Source organism: Rhinatrema bivittatum, chromosome 4 (assembly GCF_901001135.1).
Source record: "Rhinatrema bivittatum chromosome 4, aRhiBiv1.1, whole genome shotgun sequence".
NCBI classification, from domain to species: Eukaryota; Metazoa; Chordata; class Amphibia; order Gymnophiona; family Rhinatrematidae; genus Rhinatrema; species Rhinatrema bivittatum.
In genome coordinates this window covers 23,905,112-23,926,306 of record NC_042618.1, presented here as the reverse complement: position 1 = coordinate 23,926,306, position 21,195 = coordinate 23,905,112, and the positions used below count along the sequence as shown (strand labels likewise).

The following is a 21,195-nucleotide window of genomic DNA, read 5'->3' as shown; positions in this document are numbered from 1 at the left end:
CAGTTTAAGCCAGCACCAGGATTCAGCTTCAGGCCCCCCCTCCTCCCAAGGTGATCAGGTTGGCATATCCTCTGGATACTACTGGGGTTCCTCAGGGGTCCTCCCGAGTTCGGGTGGTTCCCCATCCTTTTCTCTCTGATTCTTCTCCTTAGAGTCCTCCTTTACCTACCTTGCCTGATCAGGGCCAAGATGATCCGGCTTCTTACATGCAAATGGAAGGGGATGACCCTAGGGTCTTACGCCTATTTCAAAGGGATCAGTTAGACCCTCTCATTCCCCACGTCCTAGCGGAGTTGGATATTGATGCTCCACAGGATCCGCCAGGCACCAGTGCAGGGACCAATTAATAGAATTGGTCCAGGCACCAGTGCAGGGACCAGTTAATATGTTTTATTGTAAAGTGCTTTGCTGACTTAATGTTGCTTGTAAACTGAGGTGATGTGCCACACGTGCCGTGGTATATAAAAAAATCTTTAAATAAATAATGGTACAAAAACAACTAGCTGAACACCTAGATAACAATAACATACTTTATCCCTTGCAACACGGTTTTAGAAAACACTATAGCACTGAAACATTATTAATCTCTCTAACAGACAATGTACTGCGAGGATTTGATAGTGGTAAACACTACATTATGGCACTATTAGACTTGTCAGCAGCATTTGACACAGTAAATCATATCATACTACTAAAAAGACTTGAAGAAATAGGACTACAAAACAAAACAATTGACTGGTTCAGATCCTACCTAAACAATAGATATTTTCAAGTACAGATAAAAAATGCAATATCAGACAAAATAGAGCTAAAAACAGGGATCAGCACTCTCAGCAACACTATTTAATATTTACCTGCTACCCCTATGTCACCTCCTGGCTGGACTAGGTATCATACATTACATATACACTGATGACATCCAACTAATACTACCCGTAGATGAAACAATTGAAAAAACATTAAACCTAGCACTGATGTACCTAGATATAATTAAACAACTGCTAAACCAAATGGAGCTAGTAATCAACATAAAAAAATGGAATTTATACTCCTAGAGCGAAAAAACATTGAGTTGATTCAAACCCCCATCAGACTTAAAAATGATCAGAAAGTAGAACTAGCAGAGAAAGCTCGAAACCTAGGTGTAATAATCGACACGGAAATTAGCCTTAAACAACACATATCAGTGAAGGTCAAAGAAGGTTACGCCAAACTTATGGTCCTCAGGAGGCTGAAGCCCTTATTAACCCAAACACACTTTCGAACAGCACACTCATTTTCGCTAGCACAAATTACTGCAATACACTTTTTGGGATTACCGTATTCAACTATAAGACCACTCCAAATCTTACAAAACTCTGCCGCCAGAATACTTACTGGTAAAAATAAAAGAGATCACATCTCTCAAACACTTGCCGAACTACACTGGCTGCCAATAGAACAAAGGGTTCAATATAAAACACTCTGCACAATTCACAAACTAATTAATGAAGAAAAAGCAGATTGGTTAAACACAGCGCTGCACTTACATGTCCCCCGGAGAAATCTTAGATCAGCCAATAAAGCCCTTCTAACCATGCCTTTAGTCAGGACAGCCAGACTGATTTAAGTCAGAGAGCAAGCCCTATCCTTAGCTGGACCAATTTTGTGGAACACAATGCCCCTAGAAACTAGATTACAGACAGATTTAAAACTCTTCAAAAAAAGTCTGAAAACCTGGCTTTTCAAAAAAGCTTTTTACGGTGAAAATGGAGAATAAGAAATATGAACTAACAGGCAATGGAACATCAAAAAACGAGCACAAAGTCATCTAGATGCGTATTTGCATATTTTATTATTTTCTCTCATACATTACTTTTAAAGCTAAATAGAGACAGTATAAAGTACTATACTTATATGGTTACCCTATTAATCATATATATGGACAAGACCCATGTCACCTTTCATATAGATTGTATTATTGAAACATGTAATCGAAACTATATTGGCACTTTGTAAGATAGTATGACCCAAGCTGAACATTAAATATATGTGCCTCTCTGTAAACCGTTGTGATGGTGCATACCAAACGACGGTATAGAAAAGATTTTAATTAATAAAAATAAATAAAAGGGGATGAATGTTGGGTGAGGTCAGGACGGATGAATGTTTGGAGGGATGACATAAAATGGACTTTATAACAGGGTATTATCAAGCTAGGGCGAGAGACATCTCTCACTCTCTCTCTCTCTCTCCCCAAGCCCCATTGCACAGCTTAACACCAGGAATAAAAGCTGTAGTTATTTCCGGTGTTACAAACGTGCGATATTGCCCCTCATTTTCATTAATCCTGCCCAAACCCCTCCCCAATCTTGCCCTTGTGAAAAATTTGCATTCGCGCCATGCAGTAACATAACTATTGCAGGCATTAACGCCGTGACTCATTTTGATGAATGACCCTATTTATTTGTTACGTTTTAACTTTGTATGATGTAATCTTACATTTATGTTTTATGTTTTTATGTATGTATTTCTTGATTGGAAAATGTGTTATCCGCTCTGGACAAATTGTTTTAGGAAGATGCGGCATGTATAAGAAATTGCAAACACCAAATAAATAAATAAAATTTGCATTGACCCGAAAATTCTCCTGATATTTTGAAAGACAATTATCTTCCAAAATCAGGGCTAATTATGCCCCCTGCGGTACTTCTAACCATACCATATATAATCAACTTTCATGCCAGCTGGACTGAAATGCTGTTTTAGGTTACGAATTGGCCAATAAAACCAAAGCCACGATTTGAGGCCACGCCATACCTGGTGTCGGAAGTGACTTCTCTGGAGGTTAATATTCAGCTCCAGGTGCTTGTTTCTCTCTTGCAGTTTGTCATGTTTCATTTGAAGCTGTGAAACTTCGCTGGTCATCATCTAGAGACAATGAAGGCAAAGATACGTTATTGATCTCTCTCTGCACTCTCACTTCATTAACAGGGAGTGTTCAATGTACAATTAAGTCAGCACCTCGATAAGGGCCACAGAAATGAATAACCTTGGTACATACAAATTACTGTCAGCCTCCGGACTTCCTAACGTCAGGTGGGTGATTGCACCCTGCAGAAGGGCACTTTCTGTACTGTGTCACCACAGCATCCCCTGCCCCGGCCAACCCGGAAAGCAAGAGACCAGAGCCAAGAATGGAACCCCCCAATCCATCCACCAGGCACAGCGTTTCCACTGAGCCACCAGACAGGCCCTAAGTGTGATGTAACAACAGATTGTAGCCACCCTTTATGAAAGGGCACCCAGTACGCCATGTTTTCTGCTTTTGTGATGACCACATGAAAAGCTAGGAAAGAAAGCGGACCTTAGTACAGTAGGTCATCTAAAGCAATTGACTCAGAGCGTGCCTGTCTGCAACCGCCCACCTTCGGCATACATAACGCTTCTTGCTCTATTTATTTGACGGTGCAATACAGAAAGAACAGGAGGAAACCCTATGCTAAAAAAAAAAAAAAAACCATTCATTTTTGTCTGTTCACACCCTGCTGTGGGCTCTGATGGGACCAAGGTTTCCTTGATAGGTGCAGCAGGGAAGACACCAACAGTCCCTAATGTATGATACCCCCCCAAATAGGCTAGGTAATATTATGAGCCAATGGCTATTAGTTCTATAAAACCAGTGCTACACACGTCAGAGAGCCTTCCACCCAGACCAGCTATTAGGCCTCTCTAAGTGAGTCAAGCAGTTCTAGGTGTAACACTTAAGTGCCATTACAAGCTTCGTGGTCTCGTGCTCATGGTGCAAGCCCTCCAACTTGTGCTGGGTCTTCTCACAGTCTTCGGTCAGGGAGAGGAGGTGGTCTAGCAAGGTCTTGTTTGTAGCTGACAAAGCCTCGTGCTTCCTGATGATGGCTTTTGCTGGTGAGTCCACGCCATATTCAAGGTAGTCTGTGACCAGAACAGGGCAGAAAATAGACATTATTACATTTAGAAGAAATGCTGAAAGGTTATCTGAAGGTCCAGCTATACTGAATCACTGATTACTGATGTTTTTAGGGAAAATAGGAAAATTAGTTCTTAACTGCTAATTTTCGTTCCTGGAATACCACAGATCAGTTCAGACTCCTTGCTTTTGCCTCCCTGCCAGCAGATGGAGACAGAGAAAGTTTCACTGACACTAACATGAAACCTAGTGCGCCACCTGCAGTCCCTCAGTATTGACCTGTACCCAAGCCAACATGATGTCAAAAGCATCATGCATTAAGAACTTTGAATTCTACCTCCCACACCGAGCAGGAGGGAGGGGAAGTTGTAAACAAAAATGTAAACTTGCTCCCATGAACAAAGTAGAACAACATTGAAACCACAACAACTCTGCATAATATACAAAATATCAGTATGAGCAAAGAACTCTTCTCCCCACAATGGGCGGATCTCTGGCCTGATCTGTGGTATTCCAGGAATAAAAATTAGCAGGTAAGAACCAATTTTTCTTTCCTGTTCATACCCAGATCAGTCAAGACTCTGTTGCATCTGTCGGTCTCAGACGGCTTCGACCTTTGTGCCTCACCTTTCTCTCTGCTCTCCCCGCTAGCCTTGGGAAGATGGCTACTGCCGCGTCTGCATGCCGCTCTCTCCAGCGTCCTCGGAACGGCAATGGCAAAGCCTCACTCCATGTTTCTCCTGAGGGTCTCCTAAGGTGCACGCGCACATGGTACCCACGTCTTTATCCACGTCATGGCGGGATCCTCAGGGGCATCCCCCTCGAGTGACGTCACGCCATCCGGGTATTTAGCCTGCCCTTGTTTGCTAGCTCATCGAGTTAGCAAGGATCGTGAATGGATGGAAAGCCTCCGGTCTGAGCTACTCTGCCGCTTCCTTGCTGCCACTGGAAGCTCTCTCTGCCCTTCGGGGTATTTCTCTAACCTCGGGGGACCCTCTGCTTTCCTTTCAGGTGCCTATCTGGGATCAGGTACTCGCTCCTCGAGGGCCTGCTCTCCCTGGCTCGGTGCCTGTATACAACCACTTCTGCCTGCTGGGATCTCCACCTATACAGCTACCAACTTAGTGAGTAATCTAACTTTCTCAGTCTGTCTCAGCTACAGCTCTGCTGCACTGGGAACCTGCATCTGGATCTCCCTATACTATCTCTGTGAGACGGGTCCCCTCTGCCGTGGGTCCCTGGACTGCTACCTCTGGATCACCTCACTACTGCCACCTCTGGTGGTATACCTCAGCTGTATAATAATAATAATCTCTGTGTTTGTGCATTTCGAGTCTAGTCTAGTACTGTGGTCCCTCACAGGGCTCCTCCCTGTGGGCGTGTTCATCTCCACAGTACCCAAGAATCCACTCAAAACACCTCAAAACCATAACAGACTCCTGGGATGTACCTAAGCTCCCCTAAACAGGATAGGAACTCGAGAGTCCCGCTCGTAAAACACTTTCACCAAAGCCAATGGAATCTGGAGCCCGGACATCCAAGCGATAATGTCTAGTGAAAGTGTGCAACGACTTCCAAGTAGCCGCCCTGCAAACCTCCTGCGGAGACTTCTGGTGGAACCCAACCCAAGAGGTCGCCTGAGAATGAGTCAAGTGAGCCCTTAAACCCTCAGGTACAGGACGACCCTTAGAAAAATAATCTAAGCCAATAGCCTCTTTCAGTCAACATGCAATCGTAGCTTTTAAAGCTTTTCACCCCTTCTTTGGAGCAGTGCACAGCACAAAGAGGTGATCCATTCTCCAAAAATCATTAGCAACCTTAGGATACCCTCAATAATGCCCACCTCACATCCAAGACTCGAAGCTCTTTCACGAGAGGCACAGACAAATCCAAATCCAGAAAAGCTGGAAATTCCATAGTTTGACTAAGATGGGACACTGAAACAACTTTTGGCAGAAAGGAAGGCGCCATGTGCAACGATACCCCAAACTCTTGCACCGAGCACAAATGGATTTCGACATGACAAAGCCTGAAGCTCCGAGATTCTCCTGGCTGAACAAATAGCCACCAGAAAAAAAAACAAACTACCTTCAAAGTTCATTCCTTCATGGTAGCCCTCTGCAGTGGCACAAACGGAGCCTCCCACGTTCCTCTAAGCGCCAGGTCAAAGTTCCAAGAGGAACCGATCTGTCTTACCAGCGGATGAAAAGTCTGCACTCCTCAAAGAAAACACATCACTTCCGGATGCACGCGCAGAGGATTTCCCTGAGAAATTGTCAGCTGCTCCAAGTGGCGTTCCACCCAAAAAAAAATCAACTCCTGGGCCTTCTGAGCCACTGCTCGACTCTTGGTTCCTCCCTGCCGGTTAACGTAGGCCACCGTCGTTGCATTGTCCGACAGAATCCGAATGGGATGGCCGAGTTAACTGTGGCAGAAAGGCAAGCAAAGTGAAGAGCACCTCTCTCGTCTCTAACCGAATGACAGACCATGATGCCTTCCGACTGATCCAGACACACTTCCCCCCCCCCCCCCCCCAGCCAGAAAGGCTAGCATCGGTGATGAGTATCGCCCTATTTGGAACCTCAAATTCCACACCATGCTTCAGACTGGAGCAGAAGGGAAAGATAAAACTTCTCTGATAATGGATTCCAACGGGAGAAAAGAGCTTTCTGAAGAGGTTGAGTAAGTACAGTACCCATGGCACCAGCTCCAACATCAATGCCATGGAGCCCAGGACCCATAAAAAATTCCAGACTCTGGGGCATCAAAAGCCTCAACAGGTGACAAATCTGACCCTGTACCAACAGCACCAAATGTGAGTTGTGGATGGATGCATGTGTTGCATTTTTTAGTGTATGAGGAGTGTGATGGTTTTATGGTACTATTATTGTCCTGGCATGAATTTGATATATTACTTAGTTTAGACAAAGAATTGTTACAAAATATCTTTGAAATGTTTGTAATAAAAATTATATAAATTGATGTGTTTCCCATTTTCTTTATTGTTGGTAATGCAACACTAGGTTCAGAGGCGGTGTCAGTGAAACTTTCTCTCTCCATCTGCTGGCAGGGAGGCAAAACCCGGGAGTCTGGACTGATCTGGGTATGAACAGGAACAGATTATTTGCTAACTACAAATAACAGTACTGTATTAAGAAAAATAAGAGATTGGTGTGATTTAATACCAAATAGCACAGAAAAGCTGTCCCCACCATCAGATATATCCAAACTCAAGCTAAAAGGAAGGATTGTGTCTGATCCAGAGAGAAATCAAGAATCTCTAAAAGGTGCTTTATGTTTCTGAAAACTTCGACTTCTTCCGTCCAACTGATCAGTTTGGGATGTGGACCCTGCATGACAGGAGGCTTTTGGCCAGATGAGGCTTATCCACACAGAAGCACAAAACGAGAGACAACTCGCCCCGCCAGATTCAAACTTATCAGGCCTGCACAAGCCCCATGTGCAGAGAGGAGAAACAGGCAGTAAAGTCCAAATCAGCTAATCTGACTGGCCAGTTCCTTTCCGTGAAGTTGTGCTCTGGCCTCAAGGAGCCTCACTATTAGAGTGGAGGAGTAGCCTAGTGGTTAGAGCAGTGGGCTATAAAGCAGGAGACCAGGGTTTCAGTCCTGCTGTTGCTCCTTGTGACCTTGGGCAAGTCACTTTACCCTCCATTGCCTCAGGTACAAACTTAGATTGTAAGCCCTCTGGGGATAGGGAAATACCTACAGTACCTGAATGTAATCCACTTTGAAGTCCTGAAAAAGGTGGAATATAAATCTAAATAAATGAATATTAATGGACAGGCTTTAGACATCAATATTCTGCGCCAACATCTGAATATCTAGCCCTATTCAGTGGCCACAACTTAACCGGATAATTACTTATCAGGCTAAGTGGTAAGCGGGACAGAGGCGTAATAGAGAGGAGCTCTAGTCAGCTAACAGACAGGCCGGTACAGTGCATGTTGATGGCCCTATTAGGTATGCCCGTGCGATACAGTAAGTAAAATGTGCAGCCAAGCCGCACATTTTACTTTAAGAAATTAGAACCTATCCAAAGGTAGGCGCTAGTTTCTGCCGGCACCAGGAAAGTGCACAGAAAAGCAGTAAAAACCCTCTGACTTAAGTCCCGAAGAGTAAAACAAAAATTTAAAATGGGCTGGCGCCTCCTTTTGCCCGTTTCTACCACACCACCTAATTTACATACTGAAGCACACGCACTGGCGAGTGGCCGGTGCGCGCGCCGGGACAGCGGGCGTTCGTCCGCTCTCCCGCGTTTTTACTAAATTAGCCCGTTAGCCGGATAAGTGGCGATATTCACACTCATCCAATTAAGTTCACTCTGATATTGAGGTCTAAAGTTAGCCAGATATACTGATCTGGCTAACTTTAAAGTTATCTGAGTATATTCAGCGGTGTGACTAGCCTTTCAATATCGACCTCCAAGATGTTAAGAGAGTTGGGATGATGCTTTGGAGATGACACATATCAGCTTAACTTATTTTCTTTCAAGGCAAAAAAAAAAAAAAAAAAGCAAGCTCTTTGATTTTAGATATGATGCTTTTTCTTTTCATGTTTCAGGGTGGGTTTTTTGGAAGTGCCCGAGGTAACATACATGATAGTGTTATGAAGCATCAAAAAAGAAAATTGAATTAAATTCAACTAAGAAGACTCCTGACCCCATTCACACCAAAATAATAAAGACAGGATTCTTAGCCATTAGCTCCTATTATCAGCAGCAGCATTAGCTGGATTGCTCAAAAAGGAAAACTGGTTCTTACTTGCTCATTTTTGTTCCTGAAATACCACAAATATGTTTTTACTCAACACATAATTAAGTGCTGGAATTCATTGCCAGAGGATGTGGTGAAAGCTATTAGTGTAGCTGTATTTAAAAAATGGTTTGGACAAGTTCCTGGAGGAGAAGTCTATAAACTACATAAACCACTAATAAGGTGGAGTTGCAGATATCTACTGCTTAGTCTTGGGATAAACAGCTTGGAATCTATCTACACCTTATGATCCTGCCAGGTACTTATGACCTGACTTGGTCACTGTTGGAAACAAGATACTGGGCTTGATGGATCCTTGGTCTAACCCAGTATGGCAAGCCTTATATTCTTATGTTCTAATCTGCCCCCCCCGATGGCCTTCACAGAAGACTGGGCAAGCCTAGCCTCATTGTGAGGCCTTACCTCCTCCAGCTCCTTGTCTGGAATTATCTCGAGAAGGTCTACATGCTCCTCAAAAGGACTGCTACCTTCCTGCACCTTGCTGTTGGTTCGAAGCCGAAGAGCTCCTGTTGGAATGAAATCTCCTCGCATCCAGAAAACGAGCGTGAGGCGGGAAAGTCTTCTTTTCGGGCTTCTTATCCTCCAGCAACTTATTCCCTTACGAATCCCGCAAATGCTTCAACAATTGCTTGAGGTCTTCCCCAAACAGCAGCTTTCCTTTGAAGGGACTGTACAGATGCGACTTGTACCATGTATCAGCCAACCAATTCTGCAGCCACAGAAGTTTCCACGCCAATACCACTGAGACCATATTCCTGGTGGAAGTCCTGACAAAATGGTCCAGTGCATACGCCACGTAGGCCACCTCCACTTCCAAATGGGCTGCCCGCTTGGCCTTGACCGAAGATCCCAACTCCTTCTCCTGTGCCTTCTGAACCCATCACAGACAGGCCCGCTGCATGACACTACTACAGATTGCCAATCACAGGCTCAATGCCGAGACTTCAAACATTCTCTTCAACTGAATCTCTAATTTCCGATCTTGGGCATCCTTAAAGGCAGCCGACCCTGCCACTGGAATGGTAGTTTTCATGGTCACCCCCGAGACCGAAGCATCCACCTTCGGCATCATCAGGAGTTCCAGTATCTCCTCAGGCAAGGAATACAACTTCACCATTGCCCTACTGCCCTTAAGCCCCACATCCAGAGAATACCACTCTCAGATCACCAGCTTCTTTACCTTCTTAGGAAAAGGAAAGGTTTTCAGGGATCCCCGAAGCCCATCAAGGACTGGGTCCACTCCTTCATTGTCCGATTCCTTCTGTGTGACCTTAATCCCCAGCTCATTCAGAATCTGAAGAATAAGAGGACGCAACTCCTTTTTCAGAACAAGTGGGTCATCCCCCTTCGTTATCGGCGCCTCCTCGGGATCCGACTAATTCTTCCTGGCATGAGGAACAGTAGCCATTCGAGCATCATCAGGATCCTCTGCAGGATCATCTCCAGAATCACTTCCAGAAGCCCCCTGGGGATCCCCCGCATCATCAGAATCTGTAGAAGACTCCTCGTCCTCTCCTGAACGGCCTCCAAGGCCCAGGAGATGCAGAATTCCCCCAGATTTCCCTGGAGGCCTCCCATTGCGCCTCTCAGCCAGAAGCATAGACTTCCGGGGCAGCTGTCACTTTCCTCCTACTCCCCACTTGGCTAAATAAGTCTTGTGGAGTAAAAGGACAAAGTCCGGCGAAATCACTGGCCTCCCTGCTATCTCAATCCCCAGGCAATCCCTGGGGGAGGAGAATCCCTGGCCTCCCTGGAAGCTGCCTGCTTACGACCACGTGGTGTCAAAATGGCTGCTGTTTCCTGGGTGTCCCCCAAGGCCTGCACGCCAACCCCTGAAGATCCATCCTGCTGGGATGGAGCCTCCACGGAGGTTCCTTCACCCCCGGACCGTCCCTGTATACAGCATGCCTGCAAAGAAACGAGGCTGCCTCTCTTCACAGGCCCGACAAGTTTTCCCGTGGTCAGCGGCCTGTGCCATGCCGCCGCGTGCCCTCACAAACGCCGCTTGGCTAAAAGTGCCCCTATTCGCTGGACTTTCCCATCCCCGAAGAGGCAATCATCTGTGCTCCCCCATCTCATCCTCCTGCCTTGACTCTCACGGCCCAGACACCAGCGCTAAGCTATGTCATCCCGGGCTGCTCCTTTCCTGTCGCTCGGCTGAACCTTTTCTTTTCTTTTTTTTTTTTTTTAAAGATACAGCCCCCAAGAAAAGGGGAAAAAAAAAAGGATACTTCCCTGTGTCCACTGGCAGACACCGGTGAGGGGATCCCAGACCAACTGAGGGAACCAGGGCTCCTGGCTTTCAACCCTCTAGATGCTTCGGGGGGGGAGGGGGGGGTAACTAACCCCCTGCTCGCCCAGTTCGACTAGAGGGATGGCCCACAAAGGCACCTAGCATCTCGGGAAAGTAATATTCTCTTCCAATCTTCTTCTTTCTTTCTTTCTTTAACTCCAGACTTCAGAATTTGCACCCCTACCAGCTGCTGGAGACAGAGAACTACTGAGGACTGCAGGTGGCCCTCTCGGTTATGTAGCAGTGCCTCAAACTTTTCTCTGCCTCCACCTGCTGGTGTGGATGCAAAACCCACTTGCCTGGACGGATCTAGGGTATGAGCAGGACCCCCACTGTTTGTTTAAAAGATGTGTTGTTTCCTCCCGTAATCATGAGATATTGTATTATAGTCTTACACTTTTTGGGGGATTAAAAGGCATGCTCCAATCACCTCCACTTTTCTATGTAATTCCGCTGTGAATTAGTAGAGCTGCACTGAGAGTTACTTAAATTCATTATGCTGAGAGTGGGACAAGGAGGAACTACTTTGTTTTTTTGGGTTTGGTTTTTTTTTTTACTGTAAACAGAAGTATTGTCTCACTAATGAAATAAAAGTCAAGAGCATGCAAGGGCAGAGTGTGCTCTGCATGCCAGTGGTGCTTTTACATTATTTTGGCTAGCGCCGTCCAACCCTTAACACCTCCAACGTTTTTACGTCAGTCCCGTATAGATTTACTCACCCCTGAAGAACTAAGTGTTTGTTTGATTCCCGACATGGTAACTCGCCAACTCGCCAAGTTAATTTATAAACTACTTATTGTTTACACTATAGTAACACTATGTTTGCAAATTCTTCCTTGCTCTCTTGTCCTGAATTGCACTACCCTGTTTTTTGTAACTTCCTCCTATACTTTTGGTTACCCCATGTTTTGCTGTAAACCGGTACGATAAGATATTTTTATCTTGAGCATCGGTATATTAAAAGATTCTAAATAAATAAAATAAAATAAATAGCGCATACATTCCAGGACCTCCCTTACAAGACCAAATACCCACTGGATCCTCTTTTTAAGGCTCTGTGGAATAAAACTAACTAACTATCTCTTTTGCAGTGACAACAGCTGAGGTGACATTGTAGGTTAGACCATGAGCCTCCGGAGGCCTGGCCTAAAATCCCTGCTAATGTCCCATCTGAAGCGACCCTGTCAGTCTGGAAACCGTCCAGAGAAGACGTCCCCCCTGCATCCCTGAGCCATGAAATCATCCGACACAAGCAGTTCTGCCTTTGGCTGCGAAGTCTGCAGCTGGACTAGCAGGGGGGGGGGAATGTTCCAGGTCAGGAACGGCAGAGTTCCAAGGGAGAGCTCCTCCTGCACGCATTCTGTCTGGCGCAAGTCTATCCTGTTAGCCCCCTTCCATCCCCCAGCTCCAAGAAACGCTCTCCCATCTCCAGGTGCTCTCTGATAAATTTCCATTGCCACAAAACCGTTTGATGCTCAGACGGGCTGGTTCTGAGGAGCGGCTTGGTGGGGAGGATTCGGCGGCATAGGCTTACATGGAACCTCACCCCCAAAAGGACTCCGTACAAGGCAGAATCAGCACAGCATTAGAACTTATCTGAGACTCTCACAGGGACGTACGTACTTTCAGGCACATTATCCACAACGTTCAGTAAGTAGTCTTCATAGATTTTGTACTTTGCAATCATTTTTTGCAGCTTCTTTTGTCTGTAGATAAAAAAACATGGATGAAATTCAACGAATGCACACTTTTTCTTTTATTTCTACGCTCCGTCAGTAGTTTGAAAGGACTGTATATTTCAGCATTCGGGAGGCTGACCTGAAGATACAGGGGAGGAGAACTGAGCTAACATAGAATTAGAAGCGTGATCTTTTTTGACTAACTTCTTACTCCTTTATAATACTGTTAATAAGTCTGAGCCTTTCATCCCCATAGGATCCCGATGCCCTTTCCAAGTGAAGGCTTCAGAAGCAGGGATGCGGTCACCTTTGGGGTGAACAGCCTTCGGGTGTACATAACCTGTCTGGACTGCATGAACATTTCCACATGGAAGGGGTAATGTTAGTGGTTAACAGGAGTACTCTGTGCCTAGTGACTAAATGGAAGTAAAGGGGAACAAAGGTCACTTAACCAAGGTCACACACAGTCATTAATGGAGGGGGATTTGAACTCGTGTCGCAGGAGTTCCCCTGATCTTTACAGCAACATTCTAACCATCTGACCAAATCTCGCTACACCTTAAAAGGGTAAATTTTTAAACTTGCGCGAGCGCATCCATGTGCGCACGTTATAACAGTCGCGCGCATGATATAAAATCAAGGGTCGGTGCATGCAAGGGGTTCACAATTGTGCACCTTGCACGCGCAGAGCTGTGCTACCTTCCTCTGTTCCCTCCCAGGACGCTCTGAAATCGGAGAGGCCTCGGAGGGAACTTCCCTACCCCCACCCCACCTTCCCTTCCCCTACCTCCCCCGCTCTTTCCCCCCTACCTTTTTCTTTTTTTGTCTTCTGTTTCAAAACTTACTTCAGCTCTGGGGCTGAAGTAAGTTTTGAAACAGCCCGCAGAAGGGAGGGAATCAGAGTCATTGCTGAAGGGTGACTCCTGGAGGCCACGTTCAGGGCCCACAATTACCAGATCCTGGGAAGAAGGCCAGAGCCCTGGTGCATGGCCCTCCAGCAACAACTGGACTAAAATGAGTCAGGAGGGAATAGAAATCCCTGCATAGCTGCAAATGAAGGCTCATGGTACAAGATCCAAGCCCCAGTCTCAGCTGAGCTGGCAGCCCAATGCCAGATCCCCCCCAAAAAGGAATCCTCTAAAGATGCAATGATGCAGGAGCTTTCAAGTCCTCATTGATCCCTTCATCAGATCTTAGTTCCCTGTGGTCTCATGACCCCACAGGCAAACACATCTTCAGGCAATTTTTAGGATGGACCAAGAAAAGGGATCAGAATCTTCACAAATCCATTTCATGTTACAATTTCTTTCCCTACCTTTCTATGACTGTTTTTAACGTGTATTCATCTTGCACATACATACAAAGTTATGATGGCTGAATACATGTTAAAATGGATTCAATGATTACACCCCACTCTTCCACCAGCTCCAGGGGGATCGGAATCGCTGGGACGGGGTGATTTTTCTTGGTTTGGACGCATTGCAGTAATTAAGATGAACATTCTCCCACGTCTAAGCTACCTTTTCCAAACCCTTCCCATTCTAGTGCCCGATAGCATTTTGGCCCAATGGCAACGTAAACTGCTCAGATTTATCTGGAAACGGAGGCCACCTAGGGTGGCCCGTGATATTCTTTTTCAAGAGAAATTGCGGGGTGGATTACAAGTGCCTAATCTAACTTGGTACTTTGCAGCATCCCAACTTGGCGCATTTTTGCAGTGGCACTCAGGTGGGGCGGATAGCATCTCCACAGCCAGGCAGGCCACCACGTCATATCCGGGCTTGGCAAAGAGGGGGCCCAGAGTATAGGGACTTATCTCCCTTCACTCAGCTTATCTTCCAAGTATGGGTAAAGTGGAAACCCAGAAGGTGCAAACAGGTTTCCCACTTGACGTCATTTCTACATGACAGCCGGTTCCCTCCGGGCACTACCCCTAGCCCACTTACCCGCTGGAGGGATAAAGGTCTCCATAAGTGGGAACAGTTATGGGGCAGACAGAAAATACTAAGTTTTACTGAGTTGCAGGGGATATACCATCTGCCCGACACTGATCTCTTTGCGTACAATCAAGTAGTTCACTACTTTGCCACCGCTCACATAAAGTCTGAACTCCTGAAGGGGAAAACCCTCTTTGAAAATGTGTGCTCCGTCACTACCTGGGTGGCCAAACCTATCCCTAGAATTCTCACTATTATTAAGGGGACCTTTCAAGGCAAGGCAGCTTCTCAGAAAGCGTGGGAACGTGATCTGGGAGGCAGCCTTGAGGCAGAGGAGTGGGACCACATTTTCTGTACTACTAGCAGGAGGAGTTCAGTCTCAACAGTTATTAAAGAAAACAGGTACAAGGTCTTATACCGTTGGTACTTAACACCGGATAGACTGAGTAAAATGTACGCGGGGAAGTCTAATTTCTGCTGAAAAGGGTGCGGGCAGGTCGGGACCTTCCTGCACATGTGGTGGGAATGCCCAAATATTAAACAATTGTGGACGACTGTCCATGGATTAATTCATCAGATATCCAATATCAACCCTCCCAATGAGCCCAGAGCCTGCTTGTTAGGTGCCCCCTTCGAGGCAGGCTCCTTGGACTACCAAAGGTGGATACAGCAAGTATTTGTAGCTGTTAAATGTGAAATGGCACTTTGGTGGAGAAGGACAGACACCCCCTTCTTTGCGCCAAATTCGCTCTCGTCTGGATAAACTATTTTACATGGGAAAGCAGACTGCCATCCGCAATGCCCGCCTTCACGGTTCTGAAAACGTCTGGCAGCCTTATATCCAATGGAAGGCTACACTGGACACTCAGTCCTCATCTTAATGGATATCTAGTATTGCCTTTTGTGGCTCCCTATAGTGGTGCCCCTTTCGGGACTGTACTCTCCATCTTAGGGGGGTGCCATGTGTGGGGTGGGCCATGCAGTTTACCTTACCATGTGTTTTCTCTATGTGTCCTGGTATTCTGGTACCTTGCTCCTTACACATTGCTAATTTCGCGTACTTCAGTTCGTGCGGTATTAATGTACGTGTGCACAGCAGTAGCCTTAGCATGCAATGTAATATTCAGGGGGGAGGAGGAACTTTCGGGAAGTTAAGTACACACCCAGGGGCGTATACAGTAGGCGGATGCCGCCACAATCTACAGGGCACTGAGCTACAATTACTGCATTTACTGCATGTTATTGACTGTTATTTCATGTTGCGCATTTTCAGTGTATTCTACTATATTCCATACAATTTTACGGTTCTTGGTCGATGGACACTTTTAGCATCTAGCATATATAATCTTGTACATGATGTCCATGTTGTTAGGATGCTGGCTTTGGTTCCAATGTCTGTAACATAATTTATGGATGTGTTAATAAACTTTAAATTACAAAAAAAAAAAAAAGAATGGATTCAATGGCTGAATATTTGGAACAATCTCCAGTCCAAAGATTTTAGGCATTCATGTCTCCCTCTCGCCCCATTAAATTTAAAATGATAAAATTAGCAACGTTAACCAGATGGTGGAAACGCCCTCCCCTCCCCCCAGGCACCAAAGAGAAGCAGGTGGTTTTTCTTGTACAAACAGGGTCCGCTTTCATTCAAACCCTTCACAGCCAGCTCTCATATCGAAGCACGAACCAAGCGTGGGCCGCAGTGGCAGATTTCCACCCCCGTGCCAGTTACGTTCCCACCCGCTGGTAACAATCTGAGTACAGCCTCCAGTACTGCTTCAAGTCAGCAAATATTGCAATGAGTTTAATGCTAAAATTAAACACAGACAATTCTTAATCCAGTCCCGGGTAATCGACCAACAACAGCAAGCTATCGGGCACATTTGGGATTAAGATTCAACTCCTCCACGCCCTCTTCAACGTCTAGAATTATCCCGGTTCTCTGAAGGGGGGCCAGGCTTGCATTTTTAACGCACGCTTAGTGAGCTGGACACGCACCTGACCTTGAGCTCCTCCAGCTGCTGGATGAGTCCATTTATCTCCTCCTGTTTACTCTGGTTCTGTTTGACTTCGCTCTGGTGTTTCTGCAGGGCCCGTCTTCTCTTTGCATCGTTATCCTTAAGGAACTTGTCAAACTTTAAAGCTCTTTCCTTGTACTGACAAAAACAAAAATTCATGCTTGATAGCTTGCTGGCCACATACACTTGAAATCGCAACTTGAAAAAACTGTTGTACTACCTCGCAGGAAGAGGGCAAACTCTTAATCCTGCTTTCCACCCTTTACTTCATCCAAGGTAGAAATGACACTTAACAAGGACCCAATTTCTAGACGGTGAGCATTAGGTCATGCAATCACATTTTCCGTATCAGAGATGGTGCATATCCCATGTCTAAAAACCACAGAGAGCATTCCCCCATTTACAGTTCCAACTGTACAAAGTGGAAATCTCAAGCAAACAAGAGAGGATGATGGTATTTATGTTACAGGAGCACGCTTTTGGCTTTTAGGGGAACGGGGAGCCCTTTGAGTGGCAAGGCTTAGTCCTGTGCAGGCACCCAGATAACAGTTTGCAGAAAAGCAGACAGGCAGTGTCAGGCGACCAGCAGCAGCATTGAAAGAGACGTTAGGGCGGGGGAGAGAAGAGAAGCCAAGGAGGAGGGAGGAACTTGGGGAAAAAGGCCTCAAACAAATAAGGAGTAGCGTGCAGGGTACGTGAGTACAATGCACATACAACATTCCAGGACCGCCCCTATAAAACACAGCAAGCTGAGGTACAGCGTCCAGTGGCTTAGTTTTATTGTGGGCTGCCGCTTACAATGAAATAGCGACATTATGGAAGTTCTGCATTAAAGTTCAGCATCCACACGACGGCCGTTCAAGCATGCGCCCAGGGTAGCGTGCTCTGCATGAAGACCCTGGCATGCATGCTAAACTGGAGCCAGAGGAAGTTAGCAAGTATATGAGAAAGTTAGTGTGTACCTGCATGAAAATGAGAGAATGCTGTATGCAAATTAAGTTTTATAGAGTACACAGTAAATAGTGAGGTAAGCCCTCATCCATGTACTATTTACTGTGCACCTCTAAAAGCTAAATGTTGAAAACTTGCCCTGGATCAGGTGTTAACTCCTTACACTATGTAAAGGGCTCAGCTAACAGCCAGCACCGGGGATTGCAGATGGACCAGATGTATAAGATGACACTATAAAGATTTACCCACAGGCCTTTGAGCTAGAACACAGCTCCCTGCACTTCTCTATAGAAAAGATTCCAATACACACTGGTTTTTGTAAACGTCCGACACAATACCACATTTACTTACAACACAAAAATGACTTTTCAAATAAAACAGTATGACATGACAACCGGTGATCAAAAACTGCTATACACGCCGCAAAGAGGAAAGAACAGGAGCAATGAGGTCTTCTGAAAGCCCCCACACTCTGTCGGTCCTGCTGCAGAGCTCTCACACCCTACTGGTCTGGATCCCTACGGCAGCTGCAGTCTGAGCTCCCCCCCCCCCCCCCCCCCCATCTGTTCCAGCTTCAGCCGGAGCTCGCAACAGCGAAGCCTGCCCTCCTAATAACTTGAGATTGCCCACGCAGTTCACTACTCGACTAGCCCAAACCTAACAGGATGCTCGCAGAGAGGGGACGGTGGGAGTGCCAGTGTCCTCTGCAGTGAGAGGTGGCAGATTTCCCTCCCTGACCTCAATAGGATGGATGTGTCGGGCCTGGAATGCACTGGAGGGGGGGGGGCTACGACGGGAGGGGTATGGCTGCTGCAAAAGGAATTATGGGAGATGTGGAGAGCAGGACGGGGTAGAGATGAAGCACAGGGAGAGAACGACAGTCCAAAGTATTTCCAAACACAAGGCTGCCACGGGGTGTTTTTTTCTAACAATGTAGTACACTACAGAATGTGTAAGGCGCAACGGCATCACTGTATAAAATAAAGGGCCATCCCACAAATTTGAGAGCGAGCTCCATGAAGTTACTGAAAGAAGGGCTATATAGACCGGGCCCGGGCCTTCCCCCTTCCTCCCTGCTTCAAAATCTTTAAATGGCCTCCCCTCCCTCCCCTACCCCAGGCTGACACCCAGCCCTTACCTTTAAATGTGACCCCCTTGCCCTTGCCGGGATCTCTGTGCTCTGCAATCCCGGCCACTTCCAGCATTACTTAGGTAATAAGGTAATTAGGTAATGTTTATTCCGCTGAATGTACTGGACAAGTTATCCAGCTAAAGTTAACTTGTCCACTAAACGGCCCACTGAATATTGGCCTCATAGTTTTTAAGCAAGGAGGCGGAGCAATGAAGAAAAGAGGACCGAGTATGTTCTGTTTAGCACATGTGCGCAATTTTCTGAATGGCGGGGCAGCGGCCATTAAGGTGCATGATAACAGCACATGTGCACCATTCTGGTTATTTTTCAGCACATATGCTAAAAGATTTAGTGCACTGCATGCCAAGTGACACTTTATCATGCATTCCATAATTGCTAATGTACACACCGTAAAAAAAAAATTTAGCACGAGTTTTATTGCAGCGGTTCATGCTAATGTCATTTAACATCTGAAGGTGGACCAAAGGAAGATTGGTTCTTACCTGATAATTTTCATTCCTGTAGTACCACTGATTAGTCCAGACTCCTGGGTTTTGCCTCCCCTCCAGCAGATGGAGACAGAGAAGTTTTCACAAACTCTGCCCTTTACCATGAGGTGCCACCCACAGTCCGTCAGTATTTCTCAGTAACAAAGCAGAATGGATCAAAACCATCTAACAAAATAACTGTAAACTCCAAACTGGCTCACTAACCCCCAAAAGGGCCTAGAACCCAAACAAACACTGTGAACAAATTGATCTGCAGAACCGAAATTGAAAAGGAACATACTGCACGAGCGGACTCTCAATTGCCATGATGCTGACAATGGGCGGGACTCTGGACTGATCCGTGGTACTACAGGAACGAAAATTATCAGGTAAGAACAAATTTTCCTTTCCCTGTACGTACCCGGATCAGTCCAGACTCCTGGGATGTACCAGAGCTATCTTACCTAGGGTGGGACCCAGAGAGCACTCCTTCTCCAAATCCCCCGGAATCCAGAGTTTGGATATGCAGCCGGTAATGCCTCGAGAAAGTGTGTTAAGACTTCCACGTAGCTGCTCTGCAAATTTCGAGGTGAAATGTGTTGACATTCTGCCCAGGACGCTGCCTGTGCCTGAGTAGAATGCGCTCTAAGATCCACCGGTGAGGGCTTCTCACGCATAAATAAACTGAGCTTATAGCCTCCTTCAGCCAACAAGCTATCGTACTCTTAGAAGCCAAATTGCCTCTTTTTGGACCACTCCACAGCATGAAAAGATGGTCTGATAAACGAAAAGCGTTCATAACCTCCAAGTACTGCAGTAACACCCTACGAACATCCAATTTCCGCAAGTCTCGCACGAGAGGATCCACACGATCCAAATCCACAAACGATGGAAGCTCCACCGACTGATTCAAGTGAAAGTAAGAAACCACCTTCGGAAGAAATGACAGGACCATACGCAAAGAAATACCTGACTCAGAGATCCGCAGGATGGGCTCCCTACAAGACAACGCCTGAAGTTCTGACACCCTCCGGGCCGACGAAATAGCTACCAGAAATACCACCTTAAAAGTGAGATCCTTCAGAGTTGCCCTCTTCAATGGCTCAAAGGGCGGACCACACAGAACTGTAAGGACTAAATTCAGACTCCACGAAGGACAAGGCGGTCAGATCGGAGATTGCAAGTGCTTCGCTCCTCGAAGGAAATGCGCCACATCCGGATGCATCGCCAATGACAAGCCGTGAATGGAACCCCGGAAACAACCAAGGGCTGCCACTTGGACCTTCAGGGAACTACAAGACAACCCTTTAGCCAGTCCAGCTTGTAGAAAACACAAAATGTCAGCCAGCGACGCCCAGAGTGGGTCTACATCCCATTCCACGCACCAAGCTTCAAAAACCTTCTACACCCTGACGTAAACTAAGGACATGGATGGCTTGCGTGACCTTAAAAGGGTAGCGACCACCGCATCCGAATATCCCTTGTTTTTCAAACGGCACCTCTCAAAAGCCATGCCGCTAGACAAAAGTGATCCGCCTCTTCCAAACAGACAGGTCCTTTGCGAAGGAGAGCCAGGACGTCCTGCAGACGTAGAGGGTCCGTCACGGCTAGGTTGAGCAGGTCCGCAAACCATGGCCGCCTCGGCCACTCCAGGGCTATCAAGATCACCTCCACTGGGTGAAGCTCTATGCGATGGAGTATCTTTCCGATGAGCGGCCATGGAGGAAACACATAGAGTAGCACGTCGGACTGCCAGGGGAGCACTAAAGCATCATGCCCTCGGCCCCTCTCTCCCTGCACCTGCTGAAAAACCGTGGGGCCTTGGCATTCTTGAACGTCGCCATCAGATCAGGCAGGGAATGCCCCATTTGTCGCAAATGAGCCGAAAGGCCTCGTCTGCCAAGTCCCACTCTCCGGGGTCGAGGCGGTTCCAACTGAGAAAGTCTGCCTGCATATTCTCGATGCTCGCTATGTGGGATG

General features: G+C 46.4%; 1 protein-coding gene across 1 annotated transcript in view; it reads right to left on the bottom strand.

Annotated features, from left to right (window-relative positions):
- Positions 1-21,195, bottom strand: part of CCDC197 (coiled-coil domain containing 197) — a 46,522-nt gene that overhangs the window by 10,687 nt on the left and 14,640 nt on the right. Inside the window, exons 4-7 of the mRNA XM_029597864.1 lie at positions 16,625-16,782; positions 12,634-12,716; positions 3,758-3,930; positions 2,800-2,910 (exon numbers count right to left, since the gene is read on the bottom strand). Coding sequence (XP_029453724.1) covers positions 2,800-2,910; positions 3,758-3,930; positions 12,634-12,716; positions 16,625-16,782 — 525 coding nt within the window. The remainder of the gene's footprint in view (positions 1-2,799; positions 2,911-3,757; positions 3,931-12,633; positions 12,717-16,624; positions 16,783-21,195) is intronic.